This window comes from Carettochelys insculpta, chromosome 8, assembly GCF_033958435.1.
Source record: "Carettochelys insculpta isolate YL-2023 chromosome 8, ASM3395843v1, whole genome shotgun sequence".
In the NCBI taxonomy this organism is placed as follows: Eukaryota; Metazoa; Chordata; order Testudines; family Carettochelyidae; genus Carettochelys; species Carettochelys insculpta.
Window position 1 is genome coordinate 33,932,305 of NC_134144.1, and position 20,800 is coordinate 33,953,104.

The 20,800-nt window shown below is 41.9% G+C and overlaps 1 protein-coding gene across 2 annotated transcripts in view; it reads left to right on the forward strand.

The window, feature by feature from the left end:
• Positions 1 to 20,023, forward strand: part of GPR155 (G protein-coupled receptor 155) — a 47,923-nt gene extending 27,900 nt beyond the window's left edge. The window contains exons 7-16 of one of the 2 annotated variants that reach the window (XM_075001556.1): positions 723 to 843; positions 2,857 to 2,941; positions 3,028 to 3,118; positions 5,382 to 5,595; positions 6,262 to 6,369; positions 9,728 to 9,861; positions 11,665 to 11,760; positions 13,558 to 13,622; positions 14,310 to 14,447; positions 17,902 to 18,095. In XM_075001556.1, coding sequence (XP_074857657.1) covers positions 723 to 843; positions 2,857 to 2,941; positions 3,028 to 3,118; positions 5,382 to 5,595; positions 6,262 to 6,369; positions 9,728 to 9,861; positions 11,665 to 11,760; positions 13,558 to 13,622; positions 14,310 to 14,447; positions 17,902 to 17,947 — 1,098 coding nt within the window. In that variant the 3' untranslated portion in view covers positions 17,948 to 18,095. Of the gene's footprint in view, positions 1 to 722; positions 844 to 2,856; positions 2,942 to 3,027; positions 3,119 to 5,381; positions 5,596 to 6,261; positions 6,370 to 9,727; positions 9,862 to 11,664; positions 11,761 to 13,557; positions 13,623 to 14,309; positions 14,448 to 17,901 lie in introns of both variants that reach the window. The other variant, XM_075001554.1, reaches the window with a different exon arrangement.
• The last annotated feature ends 777 nt before the right edge of the window (positions 20,024 to 20,800 follow it).

The following is a 20,800-nucleotide window of genomic DNA, read 5'->3' on the forward strand; positions in this document are numbered from 1 at the left end:
AGGGATGAGGACTGGGAGAAAAGACTAAATGAGACCATCTTCCGTGGAAGTCAGGGCAAGTTTTGCAGTTGACTTCTGTGAGAGGATGGTGGTGCCCATTGTGTGCATCTTCAGCAAAATTTTTATTACGTATAATATTGATAGAAATATATAGTATAAAATATTAAAACACAGTAAGGCTTTGCATTTGGTCATCTTTTACAAATATGATTTATTTAAATTAGACTCACCTTTTTTTATAATTGCAAGTTAACTTCAGCTCTAAAGCCTGTTTTCCTTAATTTTGTGTTATAAAAACCTCTGCTTATGTGGGCCTCTTCATTACTAAGATTACCCTTATTGATTGTGCTCCCAAGTGTGAATTACATATCTGGTAATCCTTTCAGATATTCAAACCTCTGCCAACCTCAAGTTTGTTACCAATGCCCCTAAAACCCTTCAGACAAAAATGGGGTGCAATACATTTTTAAAAATGTGTTTTTTCTGAACCCTGTTACTTTGGGTTCCTCAAACTCTGGCGTATGTTGATGTGAAAAATAGTGAAATAACCCTAAGGCCTTAATGCAGCACAATACATATTGTGATAACTCATTTTAAATAGCTGAGAATTTCATAAATTTAATCAAAATGTTTGATAACTATGGTATCTGTGCTACACTATTTATTTTCCCCTAATCTTTTCATTTCACTACTAAATGATTGCAGCTTCATTCTTTCCACAGGTTGTTGCCTGCATTGGAATGGTGATGTGGAATTTCATTATTAAAGAGAGAAACATCACTCTGCAGATTTTGGTGTTCATCTTATTGTACAGCTCGCTTTATAGTACTTATTTGTGGACTGGTAAGTTCAAGCGTGAATAACTTCTGGTTTCATGTGGTACAAATAAGGTATTGTAGTGTACAATTAATGTTCTGGAGTAATAGATTGTATTCTGCAGCAACATCATTCCTCACATGGTATGTTAATTATTTTATATAATACTGTAAATGTTCACAACTCTGTACAGTGGTATGTCATTGCCAGACAGAAACATACATGCTTGCACTGATCACCTTACAATCTAAGGCCCTGATCCTGAAACTGGTAGCTTGTGGAAACACGGCTATGCCTATGCAGAGCTTTACTGATTGAGTGCAGTCCTGCAGGGATGCAGCAGCCTGCTTTTACTGAAAAATTGCAGGAACGTGTCCTAAAGGCAAAAGCAAACAGAGTGACCAGTGGCATGACAGTTTGTGGGTTTTCTGTAGGTTCTTGAGGATGGAGACGGTGCCAGATTGCTCTTGAGTAGCAGAGCTTTGGGGAGGTTATGCTAGGCATATGAGGTGGCATGGAAGAGGACAAAATAGATCAAAAGAGGTGGAACAAATGAGGCAGAGCACTTGGGTAGCCTAAGGTGAGTTTGATAGAGTATCCCAACGAGGCCTGCTCAATCAGTCAGAGCCCAGGACCTCATGCCCCTCGTCCCTGCTCCACATGCTCGAGGTGAAAGGGGCAGATAAAAGGAGGCAGACCGGCTCATTCTGGGCTGTCCGAGGGAAAAGACCTCTGATTCTCTAAGTGGTGTGAACCAGGAACGTGGACTTTGCTGTGGATGACAAGTTAACTATGGAGGCGGCCAGCAACACCAAATTGTTGCCAGCCAGGGAGAGATCCAAGATACACCTTGTGGTAGAAAGGGCCCAGGGAATATAGTACAAGCTGTTGCTTAAATCCCGAACAGGGAATTTACTTGGGTTCTCCTTCCTCTTGCACTCCCCTTCCCACTTGCCACTACATCTGGCTACTACTTAATTGTTCTGCTCTGCCCTGCCCTGCCCAGGGGCTAGAAACTGTTTTTGTTTGCACCCTGCCCGGAGGGTCAAAACTGCAAGTGCTGTTGCCCAGGTCGGAAACCCAGAGACAAAAGTCTGCTTGGCCCTGCCAGTGGTCTGAGCTCTCTGTTGTAATTACCTGATCTCACAGGGAATCCCAACCAGTGTGGGAAGAGGTGTAAAGATCCTGCACTGGGTCAGTGAAGGTGGCCCCAAACAACATGCAGGGTCCCCGTGACAGTTAGAGTGACCATGTAGCAAAAGCCAGGTAATTATATCATGTAAATTATGGTTTATTAGCTTTTCATTGCCCTTAGATGATCAAACAGTAACAGGCACAGATAAGGTTTCTTGTGAGGAAACTTTAGCCAGGTTTAAAAAAGCCTCCAGCCCACCCTGTACTACTCAACCATACATGTGTCTCAGAACCAGTTTTAAGTGTGCAGCCTCTTTACGCTTGCCTTTTGTTCACTCATACGGTTAGCCCCATAAATGCAGGGCGTTTCCCGATGATTGAAAATCAGGTCCCTTATTTAGACAGCTAATTATGGACTTAGGACTCCAGCTTTGACCATTTTAATAGCAGATTAATAGATGTTTTAATCAATAGTAGTTATAGTGTCTAAGTGGTCAATTTGTTGCTACGTCACCTATCTAATGCTTGCTGTTAATTTCTTTATGAGCAACTGTAAAAACAAAGTACTTGTGTCTATGGCATTCTGAAGACACCTACTAATTGGTTATTAATCCAGTAGAAAATATTTGTAAATGGAACCTTACTGTACATTGAGCCCAAGTTTCTCTCCTTTTTAAATGCCTGTTTATAGTGTAGCCCTTGAAGTTAATAGTTTTTATAAAAGTTTGTCAGTGTAAACCTAAGAAAAACCTTGTGGCTTGTGACTTAATAAACTAAGGAGCCAGAAAGAAGAAAAATCTAACCATCTGCATGATATTAGGTACCAGTTGTAGAGCGATCAGACTCTTTAATTGCTATTTTTTTTAATGAAAAGTAATAAAGCAGCTATTTCTATTGTCGTCTTAGGTTTCCTCTCTTTCACTTTACTTCTGTTAAAGAAAAGAGATGTAATAAAGATCCCTGTTGGATTTATCATCATAGCTGGATGGGGGTACGTTGGCAAAAGTTTTCTGTAGAATAAATGGGAATGTGCAAAATAATTATTTTCCTGACACACTTTGTATTTTTCTGTTGCAGCATCCCAACACTTCTAGTGGGAATCTTACTAATAACTGGTGAACGTAACAGTGATAGCATTGACTCAGCTTTTTTTTACGGAAGATATCAGGTATGAATGTTTCTCTTCACCCCTCCTGTCACTTGCCTTTCACAGTGCATTACTGAGAAACTGCACTTTCTCCTTTTGCTCTACATGGTGAATAGTCGCAGAGAGGTAGCCATGTTAGTCTGTATCTTCACAAAACAAAACACAGTCCTGTAGCACTTTAAAGACTAACAAAATTATTTATTAGGTGATGAGCTTTTGTGGGACGGGCCCAGTTCTTCAGATATGGAAATTTAGATCTAAAGAAATGGGCCTGTCCCATGAAAGCTCATCACCGAATAAATTTTTGTTCGTCTTTAAAGTGCTACAGGACGGCTGTTTTGTTTTGTTTACATATAACTCAAGAGCCTTCTTCCAAGTACCATTTACTGTACTAGCAATACAAATACTAGGGATAGAATACTAACAGAGAGGTAGCCGCATTAGTCTGTAGCTAACAAAACAAAATACTTAGGGATCAAATAGTCTCATCTTGGAGGCTGTGGTACAAACCGTTCTGAAAAACTGTTTGAATAGGGAGCTGTTTTGGCAACATTGACGAAAGAAAGCAGGGACTGTCTAGTCTGCGAGTGAAGGTGGGCTGTAAATCCCTCATTCTTTAGGTCAGTAGCTCCCAAACTTTTTGCTAAGGCAACCCACCAGCTGCTCTTTTTTTTTTAAAAAAAAAAAACCACATGGAGTCAAAATTCATGAGTTGGGGGCACAAAATAGTAGGCCACTGTCCTTCTTTTCTCCTCCCCTGGTGTTTCAAGTCTGAAGAATGAACCAAGCCCACCTTTAGAGTTTCCCAGTAGGAATGTCAGTGTAGAGCAGGTTTGCTTTCTAATCCCCTGATTCTGAGGCCTCCCTTCTGTGTTGGCCCTTCAACTCATCTACAGTTTTTCTGCACCCTGCTGATGGGTTGTACCCTACCATTTGGGAAATGTTGCTCTAAGTTCTCAGTTTGAATCCAGCTTAGCTTGGTGGTTCTCTAAAGTTGTGACCGTCAAATGCAGCAGTGTCCAATACGTTCCCCACTCGCCACATGTGGTGAATAGGACACTGCAGTGTGGTGATTGGCTCTGGAGCTGTATGCAGCTCTTGGAGCCTTTAAATGCGGCACCTCCAAGCTGCACATGGGAGTGTCATCCATCCACTTCGCACGCATGCCTCACCACCTTGTGGGCCAAGCATGTGGTAGCAGCAGCTGCTGCTGGCACAGCCATGGCTCAGGCCCCAGGTGCGGCTACAGCTCAGGTCCTGGCGCAGCTCTTATGGCTGTGGCTCCTGAGGTGGCAGCAGCTCTGGTGAGAAACCGCATTCACTTTGTGCAGGGGTGCGTGTGTGAGGATGGGGATGGGGATATCTGGCTCTGAGGAAGGGCATTCTTAGAGCTGGAGGTTGGGGGTGCCTAGTTCTCGGGGACGGCATTTATTTTGAGCTTGGGGGAGGCTTGGGATGCTTGGCTCTGGGGAGGGGGAGGGCATTGTTAGAGCCTGGAGGTGGGGCTGTGGTGAATACAGAAGAATGACAACCACAGATTCATTCTCAGGGCAGGCACCTATCCTATGGATGGAGAGGCACTGGTATTGGTCAAGATCTTATGGACAAGTGTCCATGCTAGTAGGGCATTACACCAATTGGCCATAACTGGCAAAAGTGCCTGGAGTCTGAACTGCACTCTTCACGGATAAATCATTTGTGTCTGGCATGACATACACAGCTGGGACAGTGTGAGGAAGTTCCCCTTGCTGTGGTTTTACTTTGCTGGTGGATAAAGAGGACATTAGTCTGCAGGGTTGTCAGTCTGGTAACTTTCACAAATACTGAAACCGTTTGAAGATTGATCCCGTGTGTTGATGGTAGATTTGTCAGACAGACTAATTTTACTTGTAGAAAGAGGCGGGGCGGAAGATGGATCCCTGCAAAAGGAGGAAAAGAGAGTGCACTTGTTCTCAGACTGAGAATCTCAGGAGAAGGAGAAATGGTGCAGAGGAGGGGGAAAGGACGGGAAGTAGGTGAGAGCTCTCACTGCCTGGAGAGAATGGTTCCCAGAGAAAAAGAGCCATCTGTGGCTCATCCAGGCTAGGAAGATGTGCTCATCCAAATATGCCAAGTGGACATTTAGCTGCCTTTATATCTTGTGACATAAATGTAGAAATACATTTTGGTTTTGTTCAGCTTTAGGTGCTTCTGGAGGGTTGGATTCTAGAATTCAGTATGTTAAAAACAATCTTCTACGTTTTCTTATGTTAAGTGGCATCTCTTTTTTCTCTTCCAATGGCAGATGATTACCACAGCAGTGACTCTATTCATCAGCATTCTGATGTCAGGTATTTCACTTCTGTGTATGAACAGAAATGAACTGGACACTGACTATGAAATATTCAACCCATATTCACGTTGTGGCCAGAGGGACAACCCTGAAAGGGAATGGAACGAGGAGAGTCAGATGTCGAACAGTGGCTCTCCACCTGTCTCAGAAACATCTGCAGAAAGAGGTATTGTGCTTGGCTCTGCCACAAATGTGGGAGCTAGGGATAAACCGTATTTCTGTTCAAGTGCTAAACCTCGACCTGCCAAAAAGGGAAGAGCTATAATCTTAGTCAGTTCTTGAGGACTGCTCAGATGCTAGGATGATGCATGCAAATATAAGAACCTCAGCACAGTTTCATTTACTTTAATGTGATAATTAAAGGGAGGTTTCTTAGTTATCACTATACATAATACTGTGTGTGTGTGTGTGTGTGTGTGTGTGTGTGTGTGTTATACACAGCTATAAATCAGGCATTTCTTTCCATTTCATCTACACCCTGCCCACTATCCATCTGTTTTGGGCCAGTCACTATTTCTTGTTCTCAGTTCTTATGGCAGTGCTCCTTTTATGTTGATTATTACTGCATGGCTCCTACAGCACAATTTTGTGTTTGAACACTTTCTGGTGCACTAGGACTCTGAAAACTTCCTTGTCTGATTGGAAGCTGGAAGAAAATTGTCAAATCCTTCTGCTTTAGGCAGTCATTAATTTGGATATCTGTAGATGTCTAGTCAGTGTTCTTCTTTAGAAGATAGTAGAATTGTTCAGATAATTGATAATTGTTTCCCCATTACATTACTGTAAATCAAGGCCACTATCACTCTCCCCTTAATACTTAACATTTTAATAGGTTGCTGTTCATGTCAAGCAATAAATGGTGAATTATGCTGCTCTGGAGAGGGAGAACCAGAGACAAATGCCTCCACTAATGATACCGCTACTCCTTCAGCCGAAACAGGTACAATAACATATTTTCATACGATATTCCATCTGTTGCGGTAATTTAGTTTTCCTACAATCGCAGCGAATATTAAATTGGAGGATGTAGTCACTTCAGCTATTGTACTTGAATATCCTGAACATCTAATGAAATAGAAGGGTTTTAGCTTCATGTAACTTCTTAAAGTTTATGCCACAGGTGGGAAGGCTTTTTTGGATTGGGGGTCACAGGCCCAAAGAAAAATCAGTGGCGGGGGTTCATCAGTTTGGGGAGGAGGTGGGATGCAGGAGCAGGGTGAGGGTAGAGTAGGAGGTGGGATGCAGGAGCGGGCTGGGCGTAGGGGTGGGAAGCAGAGGGCGGGTGCAGGAGTGGGCTGGATGTGGGGATCTGGTAGGAGGTGGGGTGCAGGAGTGAACTGGATGTGGGGATCTGGTAGGAGGTGGGGTGCAGGCACAAGCTAAGCTGGGTGGTCTCGCGGGAGGAGGCTGGAGGTTCAGGGTCTGGATCAAAGGTAGGGTGGAAGACTGGGTGGGTGGTGGGGCACTGGGGTAGTCTGGGAGTATGTGACTGCTCCCTCTGCTGCTCCCAGGCACCATCCCCCTGCTCCCATTGGCTGGATTCCCTGCAGATTGGCATTGCCCTGAACTGCGTTTCCCCAGTCATGGAGAGATGGAATGGCAATGCACAGAGCTACTTCCTACCCCCTGCCAGGCAGAGCCCATGATCCTGGTCTGGTCCTGGCTCACTTGCCTCAGGCCTGCGAGACTCAGGTTTCCCCTGCTACAATAGGGAGCTGGCACTCGCTCTACAGACACGGCTGACGGCCACAGGACTGAAGTCCTGGTGCCGGCTTGTGCTGCTGCAGGAGGGGGTGGGGAGCCCAATATGGCCTGTGGGCCGTAGGTTTCCCCATCCCTCTTTTGTGCATTGCCATCTGAGACAGTTGTAGTATATTTTATTGTCCAGAACTGTTAATTTGTAGTAGACAGTTTAAAAATCTGCGCAGAAGGCAACTCTTTTAGGAGATTTGTTCTCAGATGTGACGATTGTTCACACAGGGGATGAGCCTTTTGAGATATAGGGCACTTCTGTCAGTTCATAAATTCTTGTCCGAAACTCTTGGGATTTGCATGATGGGCCTGATGCAAAGTCCACAGAATTCTTTCTGTTGATTTCAGTGAACTTTGAATCAAGTTCTGTAGATTTTATTTAGCCATCTTAATGTTCTCTTCCAAACATTTGGAGTTTGGGAAACAAGTGTGTGAGGGCGTCCAAAAAGCTACAGATGTTGGAGTAGTTCACAGTGAACTTTTTTGCACCGTGGGGAACCCCTGGTTCAGCCCATGCTCACCTTTACCTCTCAGTAATCGGCAAAGTGATTATGCGCACTGCAGCCTTCATTAGCTGCATGCTTTACAGGCAAACTCCATATGTACTTCATGCACAAAATGTAACTTGCAACAGGTCCAGACTCTTTGTAACCCAAACCATTTCTCATGGCAACGCTTAATCAGGTCTACTCAGTGAGGACTGTTTCCACACAGTCTATCCTCTAGAACCTAAATGCTTGAGGCATTCGAAGAAATGTCACAGGGATTTGCATGGAGGGGCAGGGGTTGGTAAATGTGTGTAGCCCTTGTCATTCATACCCCAAAATAGGCTGAACCTTATTTGCTCAAATGGAGCAGAGACAGTGTCAGCCTGCTAGGAGTATGTTTCAATTGAAAATGGTGTTACAATGGAAAAACTTAGCTATGCATTTGATAGTGCTTCCTGTGATTATACTGAACTGCCGTGAGACACAGCCTGTTTTGTGTGTAGTGCATGTTAATGTGCTCTTCATTCAGTTCTTTTGTTGCCATCTAGTGGCAGGTACAGAGAACTTTCTAATAACGGCTTTCAACTTGCAGTATGGAACAAAAGGAAAGTTTGCATTGTAAGGGTATTTCTGCCTTTAATGATGTGGGGTTATGGTAGCATAGAATTATAAAGCAATGTAACAGAACTGTGCAGCATTTTGATATTGGCAGAAACAACAAATTAGCTAAGATGTACAAGAAGTTAGACAAAACAATGCTTTTCTAAATACTTTCAGTGTACTGGAAATTCATTGTAGTACTAAAAACTTGTTCTGCAAAACTAAATTTTGTTTGAGTACTGCCAAGAACAATTTCTCAGAGCTAACCACTGCTAAACTTCATACTAATGTAGAGTTGTAGTTTAGCTGGAAAAAGGAGTTTGGTTTTGTTCTGAAGTGTTCCTGTTTAGGGGGAGAGTAACCATCTGTGGTGCAGTCAGTCTAATTCCTGGGCCTGAGGTCCTCTGTTTAGTCCACTGGCCCCACCGTATGCACCACATTACCCTTATTGGGGCAGGGGGCAGTCAGGGGCGGAACCTGCTCCCCACCCACTCGCTCTGGGTTCTGGCCCAGGGACCCTGGACAGGCACTACCTGTGAGGGCTGACTGACTTCGCCCTGGCCCCTGCAGCTTCTCTCCCTGGCCCACTTCTCTCTGGTATCCCCTCCCTCGAGTGGTAGTTGTGGCAGCTAGTCTCCTCCTTAGTTTGGCTCCTTCAGCTGACCAGTTCCTCCAAGTCTCTGGTGAGGCTCCAGGTCCCCCTGGGTTGCTGAGGCTCCTGTCCTCTTTTGTGGCTCCAGGTGTTTCTCTTGTCTCCTTCCTTCTCCTCACTTGTCTCCCAAGCTCTGCTTCACCACCCTTCCCTTGCCATGCATGGAGAAGAGCTTATAAAGGTACCCTGAGTGGGATCAGCTGGCCCTGATTGATTTAGGGCAGGTTACTCCTCAGCTGTTCCTACTTTGGTTGCCAGCTCCTCTCTCAGCTCTCTTTTTACTCCTGCCTCCCCTCTCTTGGCCCCACGCTGCCACACCATCTCAGAAACCAACCTGTCTGCTTTGGGACAGATGTCTGAACAACTTACAGTTAAAGCTAACATAGAAATGTCCTTATTTGTGCATGTGGCTCTGGCACAGAAATTAAAATTAATGTTACATCTGCAAACTCCAGAAGTAGTAGTCATAGTGTAGTTTGTTCATGGGTGTGGAGCCCGGAACTCCTGAGTTGTTCAAGACTACAGCATGTGTCAGCAATGATTACATTAGTCAGTTCATCATTGAATAACGAGGAGGAGGCGGCTTTTTGCTCTGTGTAGATCCCAAACATGAAGAAAGCTGTCCACGCTGTTGTTCCTTTTGTTCACCACCTCTCCTCTTCCTCATTGCTTCTGAAGATTGTGGATTTTGATTGAGTGTTGTACAAACTGTCCAATATACTTCTGGACAGCAGGCTCAGAATGCCCAGACTGTGTAAGTTTAAAAAAAAAAAGGCTAATTATAAACTTTGGTTCATGTTTTGCAGCAAATCAGTGTGAGAGTCAGTGCAGTTCTCAAAACTGCATATTGGCAAAGGAAGAGCAACGTCTGCAGAGTGGAGACAAACAACTGGCTAGACATGTGTTGCTGTGTTTACTTCTCATTGTCGGCCTGTTTGCTGTAAATATTTCCTCTTTCTGACATTGATTAGATCAATGGTTTGTGACACTTTTTTTTCTGAAAACCTCTGTAGGCAGACCAATAAAAAGCTTGTGGGTCCCCATTTTACTGGGTCAGTGTCAAATCAATCTGCCCTGTATTAAATCAATGTGTGGGTCTCAGTTCTGTCCTTCATTGAAAGAGTACATCACAAAATAAATTGTGCTAACCATTAGCACTGCTGCTGACAGCTTGCAAGTCATGGGTGAGAACCGTATGGGGAGAGACAACTTGAAGTTTCATTGATGTGCTGATTTAGGAAACTTTTTTCATGGCCATCTGTCTTCACTACACAATAATGCTGCCTTTTAAAAGTGCAGTTTGTCTTTGAAAAGGGACTATTTAAAAATGGCTCCTTACTGAACAGACCTATGCACATTCAGAACCCAAGTTGCCTTATAGTGGTGATGAGCATGGGCATAAGAACCTATATGAAATAAAACAGAAACATCTATTTGTGCTATTTATATTAGCACTGTGGACTCCACACAATAAGCTGGACTCTATTCCTTTGCTGCAGCATCAACAGAATTATTTACTACCTTTAGTTAGAGCCAGTCAGTGACTCTTATGAGATACCACTGAAGACTCTTGTTTGCTGGCGTGTACCTAAGTCAGGATTTGACCTTCAAAAGCTCTCTTGCTGTGGTAATGCAGGAGAAGGAAACAACCCAATTTACTTTCAGAGCCCAAGCTCTGAAAAACCCATACATTTTTACCTGTTAAAAAAAAAAAAAAGTATGTTTGATGTAGAAACCAGGAGGAATCTGAGCAAACCCCCCAGTCCCCTTATTAGTCAGAGTGGAACTGCTTTTAACTGGGTCAGCAGTTCTCAAACTTCACTTCACCAAAATCCCCTTCTGACAACAAAAATTACTGCATGTTTCCAGGAGAGGTGGACCAAAGCCTGCACCTGCCCATACCCGGCCACCCTGGGTGACAGGGCCAAAGCCTGAGAGTTTCAACTCTACGCAGGTGGTCTATAACCCGAGCCCCACTGCTACAGGTGATGGGGCTTGGGCTTTGCACCAGACTTGTGCTTCAGCCCCAGGCCCCAGCGAGGTAAATGCTGGCCCTGGCTACCTCTATTAAAACAGGATCACAAGCAACCCATCTTGGTGTCCCAATTAACTGTTTTGAGAATTGCTGACCTAGGTCATTCGAAGCCAGCCCCTCCCCTTCCCCCACCAACTATTGTATATGAGACATTTCAAATAATTGTAAATATACTTTTGTGCAGGCCACAAGATAAAAGAGGAACCTGTGTGTTTTATCTAATTTTTAACTGTAGAGACTATTAAATGAAGTATGAGCTTCTTGCTACTCAAAAATTATTTGACCTTGATGTCCATGAGTTACCATTTGTCTTTCCAGATTACTTTCAGCTGAAGTGCATATCAGAACCATTTCAGCGGTTACTGAGCATCCATAAAAGCAAGAAACAGTGTAGAAAGAATTGATGCTCAGCTCAGTAAAAACATTTGCTTTTTGTCTTGTGAAATAATGGCTCAGACGGGTTTACTACTTAACAGAAAGACACAGTCTTTGGTTAGGTTATTAGAGGTGCATGCCCTCTGCACTGATGGTACATTTCATCTTTAAAATAGATCAGAATATCATTTACAGTTACTGAAGCTCATGAGGAATAGAGCAGGTTGCTTTTCATTGGCTGTTTTTGTTCTAGACGATGTAGTGCATAGGGAGTTTTTTGTTATCTTCTGTGAAGAGAGAATTTTCTAACACCCAATTTGTATTTTTTAACAGAATCTGTCCAGCTGTTTGTGGTGGTTGTTCAACCAAGAACCTGGAAGACTCTATGTTGAATTGCAGTTCTTTTGTGCTGTATTTAATTTTGGTCAGGTACTTAGCAATGCTTCCTTTGAAATCAATTATTTCTCTTGGATGTTGACAATGGTATCTGCCTCTCTGCATGTCTTGGTAGCAGACAGCACTCTTGTGTTGGCTGAAATCCTTTGACCAGGCTAAAACTTCCAATTTCTGTTGTGGTCTGTTCTTAGTGTGTTGTCTTTTGTCTACCTGAGAGCCTTTTCAACTCTGCACATTGTTTTATGGGCAGTGGATGGCAATTTACAGTGGCACAAATGGCAGCAGGGTTCTCAGTGTCAGTTGAAAGACAAAGGAGCTAAGACTTGCCTACAACAGAAGATGTCAATTCACACCAAAACCAAATGGAAAGAAGGAGTTTTTGAAGTCCGAGGGGGCCTTTCAGAAGGCCCCATCTACATAAGTGGTGTGCTTTTCGTAAGTGGCACTTTCCAAATGCGTGTGGCTGCTGTTATGCTAATGAGACACTGCATATTCATGGAAGCACCTCATTAGCATCTTCCAAAGTGGCTTATTAGCATTTCCCTTTCGAAAGGCAGGGGCTAGTGTAGCCATGACCTTCAGGTTGTATCAATGCAACTATTTTAGGTAGACAAACCTGTAGGGACTACACTGTCTTTGAAAATCCCCTCACTCTTTAGGGCAGGTGTGTCTTGGTTAAAACATCAAGCATTGAATTAGGAATACTTTCCTCTTGTGGTGAACAGATATTATGGTGCAAACATTGCTGAAATAACATGAAGTGTTCTTGGATCCCAAATGAAACCAAATCCTACAAGGTGCTAGTACCTTCTAGGCTTTGTAGTGTCCTCAGCTCTTGTTGATGATGCCAGTTAACACTTCACATCAGTGAGCACTGAGGATGATCAGCAGTTCACAGAAGATAGGAGTTTGCAGGATCAGAGTCATAAAAAACCCTCTGATGCCTTCTGGCAAGCTTCTTGCAATTTGTAATAACAATAACATTACACTTGTATGTGTCATAATCTTACTAACATACAAATTGAAGAAGTTGCCAGTGACAGACAAATTCTCCTTTCCAGACAACTTTGATAATTTGATGTCACAAGCCAGTATGTCCTTGTGTCATACTTCATCACGTTGGATGAGATTCTGATGCCACATGGTGCTGAAATGTGGCATCATGAACATATTGAGAATGTGGATCAGGCTGATAAGAAGGAATTCAGGTCTGTGTTTGTATACACACTCAGACATCTTGGTAATCAGCAGTGATAGGAAAGAACATGCTGAGATTTTATCCAACTTTCAGGGAAGGGTTGATAAAATGTGAGATGTATGAAGTTTGCTAGAAATGGGCAGGTATTCCTCTTAAACAGGTGACCTCATCTAGTTTTCTTTGGCTGCCAACCACAGCATTTTACAAGTTGTTTGTGCTATGCCTCCTGTTGGCAAGTTTTGTATGATGGGCAATTGTTTTAGAAGTAAATTGCCATCTTGTTTTCCTCTTTATTTCAGCTGGTCTTATCATTCAGATAGCTCTGGAAAGATGTTGTGTTCTGTAGTATCAGATGAGATGTCAATCTATGGGAATAAATTTGCCAGACTCCATGCTGCAGAAGTTCTTTGACAGCCTATTGTGTACCTCTGTCCTTAGGATCCAAAATTAAAAGGACTTTTAGTCTTCTTTATTTTCTTTGTTCTTTGAAATAGCATCCAAACCACAAAATTCAGACCTGATTACACTAAATTTCAGTGGATTATTTTCACTTTTTTTTGTTTCCTGGGTCTGAAATAATGTGATTTCTTGCTTTATAATACTGATATTTCTGTGGTGTTTTTTTCCCCCAGGGCTTCATATCCTTTGGTATTTTTGGTTTGGATAAACACTTAATCATTCTGCCATTCAGGAGAAGGTAAATCTAATCTTTCAGTCCTTACTTAGGCATGTTTAATGCTAAGGATAACTATTAGTAATGTTAGTGGCCTTTTAAATCTCTACTACCATCTCTGCTACTACCGCCTCACCTGTTCATGTACCTTCCAGCGTGTCACTCCTGAATGCCCCTTGAGTAGTAAATTGGTATGGACACATGGAGTGAGCTGCACTTTTGTGGACATGCCCTAATGTTATTGCGGCCAGCTGGCTAATCTGAGTCAGTGGATGCCAAACAGAAAATCTGATGGGACATCAAATCTCAATTGAATCTACATTTAAATCTTTGCTTGCAAATGAACTCTCGTTTCTACTATAAGTGGAACTGCTAAGGCCACAGGGAAGCTGAATATGCCGTTTACATGAGGGAGTTAGGGCTCCAAGTCTCCCGCTGCCCCAAACTGTGGAAAGAACTTGGGTTGTGCCTGGAGCTTGGGAAAAGCTTGACCCTAAACTGTGCAGGGTCTAGGCAGATCTGAATCAGGGATTCACATCTGGTTCCTTACCTCCACTCTGTTTTAGCTGGATTCAAACTTATGAACATTCAAAGGCTAACAGTACATTCAGAAACATAAATTATGGAGATTAACCCCTGAGCACAATACTTTTCTAGCTTTCTTTTTAATTGCCAGTGTCTTTGTTGATTTCTTGGATAAATATTTTTCAGGTTTGAATTCCTCTGGGGTAGTAGAGAAGGAACAGAATGTGCAGATTCTTCGGTACCTGAGGAAATCAGGATGACGTGTCAACAGTTCGTTCATTATCACAGGGATGTCTGTGTCAGAAGCATTGTCAAAGACAGAAGGTGGGGCTGTGTTCCTTTACAGAGGTTCATTTAAACTGGAATAAGCTATTCAGAGAGAGAGCTGGGAGTAATAAGATAAACTCTAATGGAAGTTCTACAGTCGTGGCAAATGCCTTCAAACTGCAGTTTGCATCACTGTCAAAGAGGAGTATTTAGAAGCCTGTTTAGGTAAAATGAATGGAAATGTCAAACCTCATTCTGTTGTTACTAAAAGTATACGCAGGAGAGAGAACTTTGGGGAACTAATGCTGTATCTTATACTAACATGCATTCACCATTGTTACTCCTGTAAAGATTCATGTGATTCTAGGTTTGCAGTTCCTTTATTCCTTACAAGTTCATTCTTGTTGCTTAGTCCTCATATGAAGTCATAAGTATCTTGTGGTGACACACAAAGCTTTCAGAAACGAAGTGGTGCCCCAAACTGAAGATTATGGCCTCAAGTTTGCGTTTGAGGTGGGTGGTTGGGAAAAAGAGCAGAATAACTTTAAAAAACTTCCCCTTATTTTGGAAATATCCATGGTGTAAAGGAGTGTTTCTCAAATGGTGTTTGACGGAGCCCTGGTGGGGTTCCACTAAGTGAAAATAAGGGTTCCCCAAGAAAATGATCGGGGTTGGCAACCTGTGGTTCTGTAGCCACATGCATCTCTAAGGAGTCATTTGCAGCTCTGGATGCCACCACTGCTGACTCCTCTGTACTCCCTGCCCTGCCGGTGCTGAAACAGTAGAACTAAATTAAATTGGTTGAATGGCCAGCAGGCGGGATGTGGCCATTAAACCAACTGAATTTAGTTCCATTATTTCAGTGGTGGCAGGGCAGGGAGATGCATAGAGCCCCTCTCTCATAAAGTAGCCAGCTCACACCTAATGGGGGTGGGGTAACGGGAGTCAATGGCTATCTGGAAGGGGAGCAAGACAGGTCTTGTGATTCCTGCCTCAGTCTCACCTTTCATTGGCTGCAACTGGCCTCTCACGTTGCCAAAGGGCAGCCAATGAATTGCTCCCTCAGGACTAGAGTTGGAGGAGCAGTGGTTGCTAAGGTAGGTTCGTCCACCATGTTGAGTGAGGTAATGGGAGGAGCTAACTTGGGCGGAGTTTGTTTAGGCTGGGGGCCTCTTTCGGTGGATGGGTTAGTCCTGGGGGCCAGCTGAGGCTGATTAATCCTCAGCATGGTGGTGGGGCGGGTTTGGGGCAGAGCGTGGTTAAGCCATACGTAAGACTGTTGTTAGGGGGTCCACAAAATTCTTTCACGTTTAAAAGGGTTCCATGGCCAAATAAAATTTGGGAAACACTGGTGTAAAGAAAAGGCAGGAATGAATGTTCTAGTTGGAGTGCTTCAGATTTCCCAATGATGTGTGAGCAGCTCTTTAAAGAAGGATGAAGTAAGGTAATGTGTGGCATTGTGCAGGGTATAATCTGGACTGATGAACACATATAGCCAGCCACTTGTGAAATATGCTGCAAAGCAACACCAGCAAATTCCCATCCCAGATTTTCCTCAGAAATGTACATCTTGTAGTGCCCAGCTCTCTCCTGGACAATACAAGCCCATAGAGAGTTTTAGTTTATTAATAGAAAATGATATGCACAAAGCCTGTGATCCCAAATGGAATATCTCAGATACTTCAAATACACTACAGAGAGTTTTCCCAGTGACTACAGGCAAGGTGCATAAAAGTCAGAACTGGCTACAAGAAAACAAAATAACATTACTAGAATGTAATGAGCTAAAGTAAAAGCAAAGGTCTCTGTGCCATGTTTCATCTGTTTCATTTGTCTTATCAGCTGAATTCCTGCCAGTCAGGATCCCTCCCCTCCACTCCAGTGCTGCTTTCTTTTTTCTTTGTGTTGTCCATGCTGTGGTTAAAGAGAAAGGGAGAGCTCATATGGGGCTCTGCCCTCCCTTCTTATAGTTCTTTCTCTTCTTTGAGGACCATCTCCGGATGAAATTTAGGTGACAGCAAGTCTGCATGGATAGGAATGCCAAGCTGTTTCTTTGTCAAGATGTCACTCATACCCTTTTCCTGCTGGAGAATGGCTATATAACGTGGTGATGGTCCATTTCATTTTGCAGACACCTGGCTCAGGCATTGGCTAGATTTTTGTCTCTGGGGAACTGATTTGTGACTGCTCACCAGATTTGGAATGTTTTTAATAATAGAATATGGTAAAATCTTTGAAATTTACACACAATATTGCCATATACATTTTACCAGGACGATAGTGGTGAGCAAATGGAGTTTTTAAATGATACCCTGCAAGGCATATTTTGTAAAAAGGTTGTTATGTTATAAAAATGGGTGAATGTAGGAAACCAGACATCACAATCCATGTAGTAGGCTTCTCAACACTCAAACAAAGATGGCACATCAGGAAATATTTTTAAAAGGTAGAAAGGGGTTAGCTTTGTACCTGCATGGTGCAGGCAAAAATGTACCTGGACAGACAATTTAGGGCATATAGCAGGAGTGAAACACACTCTTGGGTTTCTGGATTTAAAAGATACCAATTTTTGATATCAGATATTTGTATTTCATTTATATTTCAATATTATATACTGTGTAACATTTCTTTCCCACTTTATTTCCATTTGTGAGAAAATGTGTGGAGTCCCTCTCTCGCTTGTTCACATATTCATCCAATTTTTCCTTGATTTAATACTGTATCTGATATCCTACTATTATGATTTGGGTTCTTTGTTTTGTTACTCCACTACTATTTGCTCTCATTTTCACTGCTTGTTTTAATTAAAATATAAATAAGTTCCTTGGTTGTTGCTGTCTCGTGTAGCTGTTAGTTACATTTGTTTGCTCAAACTATTAGAAACCCTGCAGTTGGGTTCCTTAGGGCAGATTTTAGATAACCAGAAATATTTGTTGCTACAGGTAAATTTCAGTGTGATAGTTTTCTTACTAATTTGACTAAAAAGTAGTATTGCCTTATCACTAGTCAAAACAAACGAACAAAAAACTTCCATCTTACGTTATTGTCATAGTGTTCTCTGTGGCAAATAAAGATTCAGTAAGATAAGTTTATTAAATGACTTATCTATAAAATAAACAATGATTGACTGACCATTTAATGTTGAAGAAAAGGTGAGAATTAAAGTGCAGCCCGAGTACCTACTGCTTCTAGCATTTGACATTTAACTAAATCAGATATTTTGTTACAGAAGTAGTCATGCTAATGAATACATTTGAAGTATGTATCCAGTAATTTGTATGTGTATGTGTGTTGTAGTAGAATTGCTATGTAGCTTCTATAAAGTTTGCTTTACAGGCATAAGAAAACTTTGCATGCACTTTGCTTTTCATTGAGGCATTTAGAACCAGGTAATAAAATGTGCATGTCCTTAACATGCAGAATTATTAGGTTATCTTCTAACATACTTTTAACTATCATGCCGTCTTTCCTTGTTTCCCCATATTTTTCCTTACCTTCCCCCATCATGCAGTGGTGATAGCAGATTTACAGAACATGTGGGTGAATCATTCCTTTGACATACAGGTGTGGTGCAAAGACCTCGACTGGTATCTTTCTTGGCTGTGAGCTGGTGAATTGGCTTATCCAAGTCGGCCTTGCGTCTGACCGTGGGGAAGCTGTGAGGTATGGCGACAGACTGGCAAAAGGAGGAGTCATCCAGCATATTACCAATGAATTTGAATTTCAGGATGATTACTTATATTATCGTTTTATTCGTAAGAGAGCCCCAGTGACCGAAGGACACTGAACTGGGCATGTGTTCAGAGTGTAGGCAAAAAGGGCAAGTTTGTCTTCCTCACTTGCCCTCACCACTGAAATCTTTCGTATGACACTTACAGAGTGGGATGTTTCTCACTTGTAACGCAGAAGAAATTTGGTGGTTCTTGTTCCACTTAAAGAAAATGTGCAGTAAATGGCCTGCTTTGAATGCTCACTAATGAAAAAAATCAATCTTATCTAATTATTTTGTGATGTAACTGTAAAACAAGTAGGATGCTCACAATTCAGTTTTTTTCAAGTTTGAACATAAGCAGTGATAAACATGATTGCCTCCCTCCCCTAATAAAACTGCACTTAGCTGCTGATGCTACATAAAAACTTCAAAACAGTCTGTGTTAAGAATATTCCCTTCTCTTGGTAAAATCCTCAATTCCTGTTTAAGTCAATGGGAGTTTTTCCTTTGAATTTATGGGACGAGGAATTCCCCCTGCTTCCCTTGTTACTTAGAACTGTTACATAAAACCAGGAACTCTATTCATTTTTTAATTCAGTGTATGCTGCTTACTCCTTGAAGAGAAAATCTTCTGTTTGTAATGGCAAGATTGCTATAATATAATCAGGAGGTCAGTGAATTAGGACTGAGAAATGAGCAGATGAACAGTTATCAAAGATCCTGGTTTTATATGTTTACCAAAGCTTCAAGAGAGATGTAACAAAATACCAAAAATAACCAAACCAACAAAAGCATAGAAACATTGCAGAATATAGTGAATCCAAGTAGGTTCCCCCCGCCCCAAAGGTTTTCTCTTAGGCATTAGTAACTCTGCAGTGATGGAGTGGTTAGCAAATAATACCTTCATCTGCCATTCCTGGAAGCAATTGCAATTCTTGGTGGGGCGACAGAAATTCAGTACCTCCCCAGATCCAACCCAAAACTTTGAATGGTGCATAAGACCTTTAAACTAGGTGTAATGGCTTTAAAATGTATGATCTAAAGAGCACTTACTGAACTTCTGAATTTGGTTTTAAAATTTCTAAGGTTTTGAAAATTGTTATTTTTATCGAAGCCGTATTTCATAGATACAAGATAAAAAAAAATTCTAGTAAGCCCCAGCAAACTCCCTAAAATATTCAAATACTAACTCTAGTTTTGTATTGATATCTAACTTCAGTGTACTGAAAGACTTTGAGTTCCGGTGTTGTCTGTGATAATTTGGAATGGCTAAAGTAGAACCCTGGAGTAGGGAATAGCCCTTTTTATGCCCTTTCTAAAACTGTAACGAGCGCTAAATTGTTGCCGTGAACTTCTAATCACCAGTGTAACTGGAAAAACCAGGAGCAAAATCTGCTTTGTTGGCTCATCAAGAGTAGTTACATGTGTACATCAATGTTTTTCAGACTTCTAATTTTTTTTTAAAAACACAGATTTTACTTTACCTTTTTATATGGCTGTTATCTGCTAGTAGTAAGAATAGTCATTTTAAGTTGCAGTGTACAAGGAGAAGCAATTATACAGTAGCTACAGTTTGGATGTTACATCACATGCATGCAAGACTGACTGGAAAAAAAATTCTATTTTTGCTGTCAAATATGTAGTCTTACTGCACATTAATCTGCTGTGTGCATCGCTGCAGACAGTGTCCTACTATATGCTATATAAACTGACATTTCTCTACAACAAAGAAACTGACATTTATAGCAGGCAGTGGATTGATGTAGTCCATGAATGAAATGGATGGTGTATTTTTGTTACGCTGCAACAACTGAAAACATTTGTTAAGGTATTTTGAATGAATTAGAGATACATTGTAAGAGCAGAAGCAGTTGACATCTCTTGCTTCTGAATGTTGCTACTTCTCAATAAATCTATAGTTATTTTATCATCTTGTCCCGTATGTTTCTGTATTGTGACTTTATGGGTTACCTCAATAGGCTAAACCCTATTGGGAAAACTTGAATCTCTTTAGGGGGATTTCTCTTCCTAACATGACACACATGAGAATCCTAATATTTGCCACTTTTAATTCCCCCAGTGCTGCTCTTTAATTTGCTGGGGGGCTTGCTGTTGATTTCTTTCAAGTGGAGACTATTTTTCTGTTCTCCTGCCTTAGTTAATGAGGCAACCAGCTTAGCTGTGACATATTTTAAATGACTCAAGTCCCATTTACTGGCTTCCTAGATTTGTTGGGTTCTCCAAACATTCAAGAAATTAGCCTGTTAATGTGCCCATTATTATCTTAATAACATGCTGTCTGTTCATCCACCTTTTGCCTTCATACATCAGAGTTAGCAACATGATGGCTTTGGATACCTTTTGGCTTTTTTGTGGACTAATGCCTTGGCATGTAGTCTGCCAAAGGTCACCCTTGCTTTAGCAGTTTTAGCATTGGTTTCATCATTGAAGTGAATTGCACGTGACAGTGTCCTGCAGAGGTAGGTGACCTTGTCCATTGCCTGGAGGTAACTGATGACAACGGAGCTCTCTGAGGAAACAGGTGAGGATAAGATGGCAAGACAAGGTTCTGGTTACTGATGTTCTAGTATGGGCAAGCATTCCAAGTATCAATATGCTGTAGTTGAAATCGGCGCTAAGACGGGCAGGCCTTGTCCCATGACTGTCAGATGAGCAAGTGCCAAAGATTTATTTTTTT